The sequence below is a fragment of the Melanostigma gelatinosum genome, assembly GCF_949748355.1.
Source record: "Melanostigma gelatinosum genome assembly, chromosome: 7".
NCBI lineage: Eukaryota > Metazoa > Chordata > Actinopteri > Perciformes > Zoarcidae > Melanostigma > Melanostigma gelatinosum.
The window spans coordinates 5,433,324-5,448,858 of NC_136640.1; the positions used below are offsets into that span (position 1 = coordinate 5,433,324).

The 15,535-nt window shown below is 43.2% G+C and overlaps 1 protein-coding gene across 1 annotated transcript in view; it reads right to left on the reverse strand.

Moving 5' to 3' along the window:
• The window catches only part of igsf11 (immunoglobulin superfamily member 11), a 75,714-nt gene extending 63,088 nt beyond the window's left edge, over positions 1-12,626 (reverse strand). Inside the window, exon 1 of the mRNA XM_079272488.1 lies at positions 12,477-12,626. Within this exon, the coding sequence (XP_079128614.1) occupies positions 12,477-12,537 (61 nt within the window). The 5' untranslated portion in view covers positions 12,538-12,626. The remainder of the gene's footprint in view (positions 1-12,476) is intronic.
• Positions 12,627-15,535: the final 2,909 nt, after the last annotated feature.

The window sequence follows — 15,535 nt, forward strand, 5'->3', positions numbered from 1 at the left end:
TGCCGAGATGCCAGTACAGATGGACTGAATCGGGACGAGGCCAGCAGCGGTGTCTGTGGCGCTAAACTCCTGGTGAATTGTGCCAGCGCAGAACCGCACCACGTTGGGGCCTGGCCGCTGTGTCGCTTGAGTCCTGGCAGAGAGAACAGGGCCCCACTTGTTGGGCAGAGGCATGTTGACAGGAAACATAATGCATTCACATGATAATGAGCCAGCGAGTACACGTCCCTCGTACTGCCCTGCTTTCTCTCCCTCCCTTAAATACAGGACACGTCGTTTCACAGATAGGGAGCAAAACACACACACTTTTCTCCTGTACGCTGACGCAAAACACACACATGTGGTCACACAAACATGCACGCTCAATCACAAACCCCTCAGTGTCTGGTGCGGAAAGGCCTGATCGCCGGTCTCATCCCCAAGGAGACCGGCACTAAGCGGGCGCCTGGCAGAGACAGACTGGCATTTAGCATTTAGGACCCCACAAGGCTTTCAGACAGAGTACACAGGCCTTTTTCAATGAAGAGAGGGAGGCAAAGAGAGAGAGATTAGTCACGTGGTCATGCAGGGAAATGGAGAAAAGAGGGGGAATGAACTACTGTTTGACAGTCACATTAAAGAGCAGGATGATGAAGAGAGAGATTGGGGAGCAGAGACCAGGCTAGCAGCAGATAGAAGACACAAAGAATACAAGACTGTGGCTACGAGGAGGAAAAGCAGGCAGGTGGAGGGAAAAAATGTTCTCTTCTGTTATATTCTGACGAGTGCTGTACAGCGCTGACTAAATAACTGCTGAGAGTGATGTTTCTAATTAACATAAAACACCTCTGAGCGTTAAGAGGCGCATGTGTGCTTTCAGCTGACGTCACGAACGAAGGAAGCTATTAATACTTGTGCCCACCTGAGTCTCCACCAGGCTAGAATGAGAAAAGGCAGCGCAAATGAACGGTAAAAATAAACTTTCTTTCATGTTCATTCACAACTCCCCAAGCTGGGAATTAAGAAAGGAAACGAAAAGAGGGGAAATCAAGCCTTTGGCTTGTCGAGAGCCCTCTGCCCTCTGAACCAAAAGCGGAAGATCAAGGGATGGCACGGAGAGAACAAGTGTTAAATGGTTTAAGAGAGAGGGATTTAGACTATGGTGAGTTCCAGATGTCTTGGAGTTGGAGAGGAGAGGCCAGATGACTTAATACTTCAGAACTGGATAAAAGCTGCCACAATAAAACAGAAGCAGAGAGCAAATTAATTGTTTGGCAAATTGAACAGATAACTGAAAGTGTCAAAACAGCCTTTCTACTGACAACATATCTTGTTTGTTTTCCCACAGTGTGCTCTTGCAATACAAGTACTTAGGTTAGGGAAAGATCTAGAACCTGCAGGTCCACTCACCCTGCACTGTCGGAGGGACCTCTTCACCCATCCTGAGTCCTGCATCTCCTCACTCACTCTCCGGTTCTCAGGTCTGTCATCCTCCGATCAGGTGTGAAATCGGTCTGTGTGGCTGATTTGTTCTCTCAGCTTCATGCTCACCTGTCTATCAGTCAACTGGTCTCCAGTTATTCTCACACTCACGTTCCGTAATAGCGTAGCTCTCATTCTCAGTGTCTGCGATGCTTTCATAACCGGCTATTGAACACTGTATCATCTCTGCCTCATCTCATCTGCACGGCCATATTCATTTTTCATTGTAATTCAAACAAGGATTAATTAAAATTTGAATTTCAAACAATGTTCTCGCTGCTGTGCGTGGCTTTGGTGTAATCCATTAGAGTGGCTGCTTCCTCTCTTCAGTTCAACCTGTATTCATGATCTTTTATCTAAGCAGGGTTTTATTATAACAATGGTGAATAGCGTCTCATGCAGCATCTGATGGCAGTCTCCATGAGCACTCCTATTCCTCGTTTTAACAAAGAGTATTTTTTCCCCATTGTGCTCTAACATATATCTCCACGTCTCCCTCGTCACCCAGTGGTACAGTAATAAAGTCACGCTCTCTGCCCGTCTCACACCCACTCTTAAAGCATAATATAGCCCTATTCTGCTTAATTACAATGTACAATAGAGGGACAGCCACACATTCAAACCTGGCCATTGGAGACCCACATTCCAATGGAGAAAATCATCCCCAACATTGTCCAATGTTGACAAAGCACCCTCAAGCCGAGTACAATAGAGTCACTGATCAGCTCATGTCATCGTTAAAACCCCGTGTTTCATCTCACAGCTTTAATTACGGGAAAATGTCAACCGTTTACAGGCCAGAGAAGATGGATCACTTGATATTCTGCCATTGATCATGAGAAATGTTTATGAAGCCTTAGAATGCAACTCTGCGTGAGAATACTCCGCCCTCCTCTCTCTGACTGAGCTCACCCTTTCCCCACCCTGCGGTTTCTATGTTTGTCAATATTATAAAGTACAGTTTGATCATCTCAGCGCCCCTCCGCCATCTTTACTGACACCACATCACTTTGGAGCAATTACAGTGAACTGTAATTGCACATCATTGTTGCTTTGCCATAATTACAGTTGTGATAGTGCACAGGGAGAAAACGACTTAATAGTCTCTGGCTAATTACCCCAATTGACTAGATGGTAGCAAATTGGATTGTTTGACATTGTATGGATGTGTGTACATCCTGCATGGGTGCACATGTGTGTACGTTGTACGTTGTGTGTGTACGTTGTATATGGGAACAGATGACAATAAGAAAATAACCGCAGGAGACTATTTGTAGGAACAGCAGGACGAAAGCATACCATCACCGTTTTCAACCACCTTGATCTCTGGCACAGCACACACACACTTAATGTCACCTTAGGAATCGATTTAGAATCACTCCTAATGACTTTCAATTTGTTCTTCGCGCATTAATAATTAATGAGCTATATAATCTCTTTCATTCAGAATTCTTGGACAGACTTTCAATTAACTGATTATTTCAAGAGTAAACTATGCTAACCATTTACCCCACCACTAAAATATGTCTTAAGAGCAATCTTACAAAGGCAGTGAAGGATTTAAAGCTTTGTTAAGATTCCAAATCTGATTTAAAAAAAAGAAAACCGCGGGTGTGCCGCAAGGTTCATTCCTAGGCCCATTGCTATTTCCTATTTGCATGTTATGTGGTGGGGAAGTTACTAAATTATATCCATAATCATGACTTCATTTTTGACAGCTTTGCCAATTATACCCATATCTGCATTCTAGAGCACTGGAAGAACAGCCTCTGCTACAAGTTTTGCAAGGAAACAAAATTGCATTCTCTGCAACAGTCACATAATCCAACGCCATGTTTTCCAGACTACCAATCAACAGTACCAAAAACATTTAACTCGTACAAAAAGCAGCTTCAAGAATATTAAATCAAATCAGAATTTGGTCACACTGCACACATTCTGACCTCCCTTCACTGGCTCCCAGTTTGCACTATAAATGTGATTTCAAATACTGCAGCTTCTGCTAGCCTATGAATAGCAAACAAGCTCACACAATCATATTTATCGGATCTCACCATCCCATATGTACCCTGTCACGCCTTCCGATCACAGGGCGCTGGCTGGCACACTGTCACCGACAATCAAGAAGAAATTAGCAGGCAGTGGAGCGTTTCCTACCAGGCTGCATATCTTTAGAACCGCCATCCACTCGGGAAGATAAACTTGAATCTTCAAATCCAAACCGCTGTTTATCTTGGGAAAGAAACACCATCTTATTTTACTTTAATATAGAGTACACAGAGTTAGGCTTCAAGTGTGTTTGACTCTCTGCTAGTCCAGACACCATCATGGACGGTGGTTTTACAGTACCTCACAGTGGATGCAAAGTCCTTTTAGAGATGCTTAAGGTGTTAAGAATGCACAGACATGCAAGTACTTAAACACAGCAGGCATCTCCAAGTGGATTTTGATGTAGGAAATGTCCTGACAAAAATGGTGAACAACTGAAATGTGTAAAATGTAAAAATGAAAACTACATTGATATATACAGTAGTTTGAATGGTGTTGAATACAGTGTATGAGTGTGGCTTATGTGTATACTATGCATGCGTTTGCACGCGAGGTATTGCTCTTGTGTCACTGAACTGATCAAATGAAGCCAACGCTATCTATAAGCCAGGGTCACAGACCAAATGACAGTCATAATCTGCAGCAAAGCCCGTTTTAGCAGATGATTTGGGCCTTGGCTCAATAGTTTACACGTTGTTCCATATTCACAAATCACCTCTTAGTGGACAAGCTGGCGACGGATCAGCAGCCGCGGCTCATCAGAGGAGGCAAGTGAGCAAGTCACAGCCTCCCCGGTCATACAGCAACAAGGTTTTCATTTGGTGAGAATTACAATATATATATTAAATGCATATATTATGAACCTCACATGGCCTCACTTTCTCTTTCAAGTGAAGTCACAAGGACAGCCATGTAGCCTATTTCTCTTGACTTTCTGAGAGAAAGTCTCCAGGCTATCAGGGAGGGCAACCAGATAAGGCAGTCGAGGCATGGATTAAGAGTTGAAGGGGCCTATGGTGCCCCCTGATATCAATGCCCCTGCTCTCCTTGTTAGACTAACACCGCCTACGTGGTCGCCACGAGAAGCAGGTCTCACGGGATGGAAGAAAACAGTGCTCATCTTATCATTTTTATCCAACCATTAACTTTAAGAGTGCCCTCAACAAGGCTTAGTGGCCGAAGTTAAACCGGCATGTGAAACATAAGTATATAAATAATAGTTTAAAAAGACAACTTAGCATGCAAACTGTGAGTAAGTCTGAAAATGAAAGGTGTTATTGCCTCAGGTGTCTCCGTTTGTGCATGAGCATGTCCCACACTTGTGCACACAAATGGGCAAATGAGATGCGTCTGTGTTGGCGTAGGCATGTGCATGTATTGCAAACGTACTGTATGTCTATGAGATCAGTTTGCAAGAGCATCTGAATGTCTGTGTGTGTGCACGCAACTGGGCAACTGTGCGTTCCCCAGTTTGTCCCCTCCTGTTCTATTGGAGATAAAAAGCAGCAATGTTAAGGTGTTAGCCTCTCTCTCTCTCTCTTTCTCTCTCACTGTACGCCTTAACGCGCCATTCTTCCTGGCTGTTCACATGCATCAGATTTGACATGCTCATTCGTTGTCTGCGAGAACAGAACAAGCGGGGACCACTTTTCAGTCTCACCCTCATCCCTGGAAAGTCATTTGTGTGTGGGCAGAGTGTGTTGGAGGACGGAGAAAAAGAGGCAGAGAGAGACAGAGAGAGCGAGAGTGTGAGAACGAGGCATAGAGGGTGAAAAAGAGACACAGCGAAAGAGTGAAATTGGAAAACAGAGCGATGTAAAGGGAAGCAAAACACAAATAGAGGGATGAGTGAGGTTGGAGCGAAATGTAGAAGGGAACAAGAGAGAAAGGGAAGTTGGACCTGCATTCTGAAGGATTGAGAGAGAGAGAGAGAGCGAGAGAGCGAGAGAGCGAGAGAGAGAGAGAGAGAGAGAGACACACACTCTGGGGCGCTGTGCCAAAGAGGGACTTATAATGAAACTGCTGAGAACTGATGCACAACCTTTCCTAAAGGGAGCGACTCAGGCAGTTAACACACATTTACTGAGAGCCAAAGTGTGTCACACCAAGAGCTCGCCTTCCACTCCTGCGGGGAGATCTCATTTCTGAGTGCTGACCCAATATTAAGAGCAATAGGCTGTGGGATTAGCTGTACACTCACGATAGTTGGCTTTGTTGGAATTAATGTGAAAAAGTGTATATACTTTTTTTTGTCTTCCAAATAACAAACCTCTTGTTTTTGACTTTGTATTTCGTTTGTATTTCTTGTTCATAGATTTTGAGCGAGATTAAAAGAGCAAAAGCACTGCCTTATCCCCCAACAGCCAGTTTATGAATTACCTATGGCTGTGAAAGGTCCTGGGCATATTTAATGCAGGAGAATCTGTCCCCCCTCTGTTCTCTTCAGTATTCTGCATTTTCTCTCCATTAGCAGACGTGAGCGTCAGGACGACAGGCAAAGGGTTTCAAATTAAATTCATCTGCTCCCCCTGATCACATGGATACGCCAAGCTGCACATGTTGCTGCCAGAGGGGTACAAACATGATTTAGGAAATGTACACAAACGCAAAGTAAAGAATGTACATACAGAAGCAAATGCCGACTAGTTCTCCATCTCTTTTGATACGTCATGTCGGAGACCTCTGACCCTCAGAAGCTTTTAAAAACTGAACAGAGAGAAGTCATTTCTGTAGGTGCTCTCAACCAGCTAACAGCTAAAGGTAGCCATTACACAAGAGCGCAGACAACCCATTCTGTGCGACAGTGCGCAATTTACAAAATTACATTCCTCGAATGAAATTATCTACAGTGTATTTTTGGAGCCTGCAGAATTATCAAGACAACTCAATGGACCGCCATGCAGACAAAGCAGGTCACAGGATCTGCATCATCGCTCAATGCGACACAAGCGAGTTCAGCTGCCGCGTTCATCAAGTGCTGTAAGGTCATTTAGTCGCGGTGTGGATCAATTAACAATCAATTTCAAATGAGTGGTACAAGGGCTCGCTCGTGTCAGAAAACTGAAACCACCCGTCCTTCCTCTCGGCATGCTGTAAATGCAGCTCCCACTACGATATTTCCTGTAGCTGTCTGTCTGCTTGCCTCCTCTGGAAGCAGTGAGATATTTGTTTTTGTATCTATATATATATATAACACTTTAGTGGATCTGTAACCCTGACCCTGGCAGTGCTCCTCCCGCTGTCTTGTGTTTTTACTTGTGCAGGTTGCCTGCAGGTAGAGATCTAACGTGTGATGGGCCTTGGTTATTTCGGCTGGCTTCTCATTCAGTTTGTCTCTCTCGCCATCATGATCTACCCTTTTGGATTACAAGCACACCTGACCTGCAGACTACAGATTCCGTGATCGTGTTTTTGTCTTAGTCTAAAATAAAATATCGTTTAAATCTCTTTAAGTCTTGTGTGGTCTTCCACTTTCTGATTTCGGGATAAAAACGCAATGTTGATATTGTTAACATTACTTACACATGCTTTCTCGTGAGATTGTTTCACTCTGAAAAAAATAGATCAATAAAAAAATAAAAACAAGAGCACATGTCTGTAACCTGAGAACATGATTTCATAATTTTCAGGGAATCAATTTGCAATTATAGGAAACAGATGAAGTGATTTGAGGGTATGAATTACAAATTTGGGATAATAATGAATCAAAAAAACGTGTTGCCGATACCTTCTTGGCTTTAAACAATTTTTTAAGTTTTTGAAAGATTTCCAATTTATTTCCAAAAGGTTTGACTGACCAAGTCAAAATGCTATTCCCTCTATATGCATACAAAGGAACAGGAAGCCTGACGTTTCCTTTCATCTTAACATTAAGCTCACTGGGGAGCATGAATCCGCCTCATAAGACAAACTGAGTGTCTAGAACCTGATGATTCCTGATTGGTTGATCAAACTGATGAGGTCATTACAGTCCGGAGGAAACCTTGATCCTTTGGGAGCCACAGTAATCTATTTGTCTGGGGAATACGGGGTCCCAGACACACACACACACACACACACACACACACACACACACTGCCCGTTAGCCCACACCTGTGGGAAGAATGTGTGCACAGGAGCATTTCCTTCACCATCAATCTGAGCTCATAATGGCCTACAATGATACACACAGCGACTATTCTTATTAATACTAGAGATCAACTTGACGACGCTGTGGCAGAGACTGATTGAGAGCAGCAGTATATCACGCACACTATGAGGTTCATGTTGGGGGTTTTGTAAAACACAAGTCAATGAACGTAACTCTGTCATTGTTGCCGACGTGAGAGTGAGCAGGTGGCAGCGTTATTTCTCTCACGTTTGTGAAGGATGAATAAAGTATGAATCGAACCTTTAGTCAAGTGCAAAGTGTAGCTTTTAGATGCTGGCACATTCATATTTTGGGTTGAATGTCATTAATGTTAGAAAACTGTTTGGAAACAGGTTTAAATTGATAACTTTTCTGATATGGATGTAATATTGCGAAGGGTCTTGAGCGTCTCAACAATAATTATTCTGTTGGAGTGTAGCCTGTGGAAAACCCCAATGTGTGACTGTAGTTGATGGTGCTCGACAGATAGAGTAAACTTTAATGTCCAAAATTTGTCTTGGGTGCCAATTTCCCCTCAGGAAGTCTGACTCACACTCATGACTTTGCTCGGATTCATGGGATGAAAGAGACTCTTTTCACTCCCTTTGTTCATTCTGAGCCTTTGAGACCACCCTTAACAGTAAGTAACTGTTATACGTGAGTTTGTTACGCATGTAAGCAGACAACTAAAACTCATTGATAGCTGGAGAGTTGAACATTTTCTTTTTTTTACCATATGACACTCATCAAAACTCTATTATGCTCTATTCTACTCTATTATCTTACTGTAATGCAGTGGTTCTCAAACTGTGGGGCGCGCCCCACTAGTGGGGTGGTATTACAGGTGGGGCGCAGGGGGAAATGCTGATTTTTTGTATTTCAAAAAAAAAAAAAAACTTTTTTATACAGACAGATTTATTTTTGCAGAGGAGTCGCCCCCTGATGGCCATTAGAAGGAATACAAGTTTAAGGCACTTCAGCATTGGTTTCACTTTTCAGGACAGGTGGCCACGTCCACTTCTTTTACACGGTCCATCGTCTTGCACTGGACTTCCCTCCTGCACCAGACATACAAAGCATTGTTGGAGGACTGCAGAGATTCATTTCGCCTGCTTGAGTTATAAAGTGGAGGTGTTGCCTTTTCCAGGTTCTTAACTAACATCAGGTTTCATAATAGCGCTATTATCACCTCCACTTTCACCTCCAAGGTGAAAACCTCTGCACAGAGTGCTGCACACTTTGTTCATTTAAAATGAATGAATTTTCACTGAAAAGCAAAGTGTTTGCCACTGTACGTGTTACAGATGACTAACCTGGATCTAAAACAGCTTTGACACGCATACTACCTGTCCATGGATCAGCTTCTGTTTTGATAAGCAGCCCCTGCTTCCTTTTTAAATCATTTAACCCAAAATGCAGTTACAAACATAGCTGATAACATTTCAGCTTCAACAAGCATCACCCTGCTCCCCACGCACTCATGATCCACTCATGCTTCCCTCGTACAACCAACCCCAAAACCTCAAAGCCCCCAAACCTCTGTGAACTGACCACATCAGATGTTTGCTTCAGATGCTTGGCCAACTGCCGTGCAGCAGCCTGTGGACTCTTTGGGGCCGAGTTTAATGTGTGCTTAAGAGACCGTGGGACCGGGCGAATGCTGCGCTCTCCTCCTCCAAATATCTGCCCATCATTTATTCATTCACACTCCCAGGATGGCCGCTGCCGCCATCATATCTGAGGAGCCCGTCGTCTGAAGTCGTCTGTCGCTCAAACATACGCACGCACTTTGCAAGCGGTCCCAGGGGTCTTTTAATTTTTTGAGAAGCTATTTTTAGTTCGAGAAATAATCGAGGTGGAAAGTTCCATCTGTCCAACACTCTTGTTCCAGCTGCTCCTTTTTAGCAGCAGGCGGAAAGAGGAGGGGGGGGGGGGGGGGAAACGCTACTTATCAGATAAAACTGACACAGACGGGATTTTCCATCATATGCATTCTGGATTAGCAGGGTTTTTAGACTGAGAGGCATGCTCTCAGTTGGATGCGCGGTGCATCACATCAAAACAACAACAACAAAAAACTGCAAGATCGCCGGAGGTTACAAGCTGAGCTCTGTATCTCTCTCCACCTCCTTAACACTTGTTCTTCTCTCTTCAAAGCTCTTGTCTGTTTCTCTCATCTGTCATTCTCAATTGATTAAAAGAAAAATAGAATCATAATGTTGGTGATTTGCAGATTTATTATGGGTTTGTTGTATTTAGTTATCGAATGTATAGGTTTTGAAATAACTTTTTTCAAATTTCCAAAAATTTTGCCCAGCTTTTACCTCAACTGCTGGATGTTATTTTGGGCTGCAACTCACCAAAACCATCCTCACTGACACTGTGAACCAATCGTGTTTGAACAAATTGATTGAGATGTAATCAGCAAACTGAGCAAAGGAGACCACGTCAACAACAATCAGACCAGGCATGCTACATCATTTCATGCCGGCACTTTTAGCCGATCCACAAAGGTTAAGAAGCTCACACAGAACGTGGAGAAGGGAGCCGGTCTAAGTTCAGCTTTGATGCAGACGTGAATGCCCTGAATGTCAATGAGCTGAAAAAAGAAAAAAACATTCCATGTTGTCTTTTTTGTTTATGCTTGAGTGCTCCTCGTCCTCCCTGGACTCTTCATTTCAAACATACAGAACAGTGGGATTGAAGTCGGGAGGCTAATCCAAACATTTCACTGAATGCAAATCTGAAATGTTCTATATATATATAAAACCTTCCTCCAAATGTTTTCAGCACTGCACATCTGAACGGCCCAATATCCCTTCACTGAGTGGCTGTAAGATTTCTAAATGATAGAATATTTATGTGTGGCTGGGGAGGCTTGATGGCAGCAGAATGTCATGGCATGTCCTCCAACTGATGATGAGTACACGTACAAACTTGGCCGTGGTTGACGCACGTCCAAGTCATTTATTTATTTGACTTCTTCCTGTCATAGTTGCTCACGGTTTTCGACTTTTCAAAACTTTCCTCTTTTCACCTCCTTTTAAATGTTGAGTTGAGTTGAGGGCTGTGGCTCAGCGGGTAGAGCGGGTCGTACTTTAACGACAAGGAGACGTGGTTCGATCCCCAGCTTCTACTGTCCGCATGTCAGAGTGTCCTTGAGCAAGACGCAGAACCCCAAAGAGCTCCCCACGAGCAGAAGCCCTCTGATCCTGTCTGCATTAAAGCCGAAAAACACGCTTTTTTGTCAAACAGATAGAGATTTTGTGAAAAATTTAACTTTTCCGGTCTCACTGTGCAATAACCAAAACAATCCGGTGTCCGCTAACACATTGAACAGATCAGATCAATCTAGTGACAATGTCTGACATGCAAAAAGTGGAGGTTAGTACACAAAGCCAAAACAAGCACCCACAATCAATACTGACTTTGCTGCATCAGAATGTATTTATAGAAATACTGGCAGCCGTCCACCGAGACGTAAAAGTACAGAAGAAAAACTGCCCAGCGAATGCAGAACAAGCAGGCTTGTTAATAGAGCTGTGCGTGTGCGTGTGTGTGTGTGTGTAACCCTGAGTGAAGCTGACAAGACACCATAAAACCACTCACTCCAGAGGTATACAGCTAAACAAGTGAGCAGCGGAGTGAAACACCTGGGCAATCAGGACTGAATGCAATCTCACACTGTTGTTCTGTCCAAATTGACATGTCAGGCAGACGTGTGTGTGTGTGTGTGTGTGTGTGTGTGTGTGTGTGTGTGTGTGTGTGTGTGTGTGTGTGGCTCAGTGGAAATGCTTTGTGTGTCCTGACATGCGGCTCTAAGGGGACTAGGTTGGCATTGTCTAGCATTTTTCTGCTGTGCTTTGCCTTTTCTCAAAAGAATAAAGATTTGAACACAATGTTTACTCAATTTACTCATTAGCCTATAGATCATATTTGCATTAACACATTTTTTAAATGATGCTAATGTATGTTCCATTAACCGTTTCTTTAATGCTAATTATTTAGTTCTAAGAGTCTGACAACAAAGAGCCAACACAAACATGTGAAAAAATTGCCTTCACCTCCAATACCTGTATTGTTGGATTACAAAGAACACAACTAGACTAAGAAGGAAGATAAGGTCAACAAACTGTAAAGTGCCACATGTCAACACACACAATTCCCACAGGATAGGAGGATATTGTGATTTTGTGGGCTTTTCCCCTCCTAAGCTGCCAGGTCTCCATACTTCTCGGGTGGGTTCCCTCCACCGTCTTTCTTTTTCAAAGCACAGACTCTCTCACTGTGCCACGTTTTCATTTCATTTTTTTATTTTATTTGAAAAGCAGTAATTTTACTCCTTATGTTGTGTAAGACGCGCAAAGCGATATCAGGCGCGGCATGGCACATTACGGATAAGACGTGCACGATCAAAAGTGCTTTTGGGAGAGATGATACGACTTACCGGGCAAAAGTCATCCTAAATCGGTACTTTAGCTTTTGTGGAAATGCCGGGGATTCGTCAGCCTGATCCAAACATACAGTATTAAGGAGGACGGGGGATCAAATGGACGTGGCACGCGCTCTCGGAATGGAGAGGTTGAGCTCATGGCACAATTTAATTCCAAATACATCTGTTTTTGCAGTACTGATGCGGGTGCATTGTAGTCATGATTCGTACACGTGACAGAAAATATGTAAATCCTTTGGAATATTGTCCATATAACTGATTATTTTAGTGATAATATATATTCGTACTATCATTACTATTATTTGTATGAACGCCTGTGAACGGGGTGCATTGTGCTTGCAGTTGAGGATAGCTACACAAGTTTACAAGTGTCACACAACTTACCCTCCATGCAGAAAATCACCATCCAGGCTATCCATAGGTCCGAGTTATGAAACTTCACCATGGTTCGGAACTGTTCAGCGACTGCTTCTCAGTCTGAACCCAGTGCCTCCTTCTTGATGAAATCTCAGCTCTGCTCAGAGTTTGCTTGAAGATAAGTAACTGTTCCTCCTGATGGCGTGAGACATGGAATCGGTCCCTGGGGTTTACGCAGCGCACACCAGCGACATTTCCCGAAACAACGTGAAATGTTCAGAATGAGTGATGAAATAACACAGAGAGCATTTCTATCCAACGGGCACTCGTCGGTCCTTCGGGCGCTTTTCACTCCTCCTTTCCTCCCGTTCTTTGGTAGCTGCTGCTCACTCCAAGAATTTTCTTTCACAGACCTCTCCAGTCAATTTGCGCACGCTTGGGGGAAACGCAACATCCACCTGCTGGTGAACAACAATATGCTGACAGTCCCTGAAAGTGACTTACAAACAGATCAGAAACTGGCACTCATCCCGTCCGCTAGGCGAGTCTCTCCACCGCGTCTTGTTGCGCTCCATGGTTTCTCGTCTGTCCTGCTGCGGATGAGCAGACCTGGGAGCAAAGTAAACGGCATTAGAAACTATGCAACTTCCTGTTCATTTTTATTTCAAAATAAAACACCCGAGGAGGTTTTGTCATGTGGTGGATAAAGGAAAGGAGGGTCATTGGCGGCAACGGCGTTACTGCGCTCTGAAACCGTGCGCGCCGCCACCACGGCGTTTTACCGAGCCGAACAAAGTGTTGGGCCACTGCGCAAGACAAATGTTACATTTTGTGAAGTCAGTGTACTACAAGTTGTAAAAAAAAAAACTCTCCGAACCAACAATTTAGCAAAATGTCTCCTCCAGTCCAAGGTGAAAACAAACTACTTTACTCCACTGAAGACCCGAGGGATCCATTATCGTCAGCCAGGATTCGTCTAAGACTCTAAGTAAACAGGGTTACAGTAAATGACTGTGAGAAACACACCTGAACTGAGTGTGCCTTTATTTTGTAGTTAAACTCTACCTGGGTTCCTGTTTTAGGCGGCGTGTCTGTGCGGCGTGACTGCGCTCACCAGCGGACGATTAAGACGAGCTCGAGCCCGGCTGTTGCTAGGAGACCGCTGACGCCAGACGTGTGCGCGTGCGTGTGTGTGTGTGTGAGAGAGAGAGACGTTCGTGCCCTCCTGCGGTGCGATCCCAGAACGACAGAATAGAATTCTTTATATCGTGACTCCGTTTACACAGTTAAGTGGAATCTTTAACATTTTACAGTAAACAATAGGCTAGAATAGAGAATCAATAATAAAATATAGTTAGACACACGACTGCGTAGTTCTGCTGTGGGAATAAAAAGACAATTTTCTGCCATAACGATACTGGAATTAATCAGCCTCTTTGATGATCGTTGCTATATTAGGCCCTATAAGCTGTGTCATTGTTCAATCCAAGTATGTCACACATCAGAGGCAATAAGAGAAACAAGACAAGCAAGACAAACTAAAGTGGCATCTCTCTGTGTGTTTTTTATCTTAATGAATCAAATCATTGCATGTTCGGAGCAAAGTTGTGACTGGACTGGTTGCTGCACAGGTTATTAGCTGAAAAAAAATGTCTCTTTCTTCTCCAATTGTTTTTTTAGACTTTGGGAAAGGGACAATGAAAGGCAAGAGACATGATGGGGGCAGTGGCCTGCATCAAACGCTTCATTCGTGCTTCTGCCCTGAAGCTGTGGGCAGGAATTCACAAACGTTTAGCTGTCATTCTATTTAGGGCTGTAGTAAATGTTTTCATCATCGTTTATGCTGCTTTTTAGCTGTTGATTAGTGTCCCGATTACTCGTTTGGTTCATAAAAATGTCAAAAAAACATTTGAAAAAATGCCCATCATAACTTTCAACACCAAAATTTACGTCACTATTTTATAATATGTTTGACCAATAGTCTAAAACCCCAAAATAGCCCAATCTCTTCAATGTCACACTAAGGCAAAAGTTACAAATCACACTTGATAAGCTGGAACCAGGATATAGTTTAAAAAAAATACTAAAATGATGAATCAAACGTCAAAACAGTTACGATTACTTATCAGTCAATCAGCTAATCATGTCAGCTCGAGTTCCCATCGTGCCAAAATACTGTGGCGTTTTGTGCCGTGGTGTCGTGTCTGGTGTCTTCTCCCTCCCCTGACTCGCCGCTCCAGTGAGTGATTGTCTGCAGCTGATTTCAATCAATCACTCATCAGGGTCTGGAGCGCTGGAGAGGGCTACTGACGGGGCCACGTGGGCCGGTACACTGATGTCTGTAAGGCAGAATGTAAGAAGGCTGAAAAACATGCCCTTCTGAAAATATACACACACTTTTGGCACAAAAGAAACCTCATGTAAGCAAATGTTGTAAATCATCCACTGATGTCTCCCTAAAATACAATAAAGGTTTCAGCATGATGGATGAATTGGGTTTCCTCAGCAGCCCCAGAAAGATGATCCTCTGTGCTAAATGTTGTAGTTCTCTTCTCTCCTCCTGACACTCCTGGCCGGAGTTCATGACAACTTGAATACTGCTGTCGGGTTTGACGGGTCACCCTTTGTTTGGGGCTGCACGGTGTGTTTTTTGAGTCGTATCAGCCATTAATGAGAGGCTTCACTTACTCTACAGTGCGTCCACTGCAGTGATGGAACACAACTTTTTATATATTTACTCAAGCACTGTACTTGAGTACAATTTTGAAGTACTTGTCCTTTACTTCCATTTCACACTGCTTTATACTTATTTTCCTATTCCACGTCAGAGGGAAATATTGTGATTTTCCTTCTTTTTATAGAATAAAATTGCATCAACTCCTACAACCTTAAAATCAGTAATAGCAATATAAGTATATTAAGAGCCACATTTTACTTCAGTGTTTCAAATTGAGCAAAAATGTAAATGTTGAACTTTTATGTAAGAAGAATATTTGTATGCTGTGGTGTTACAATTACAATAACAAAACAACTTTGCCTATTTATTTTTTTGTGTGTTCTGTCAATTTAAATCTTCAAAATAAAAG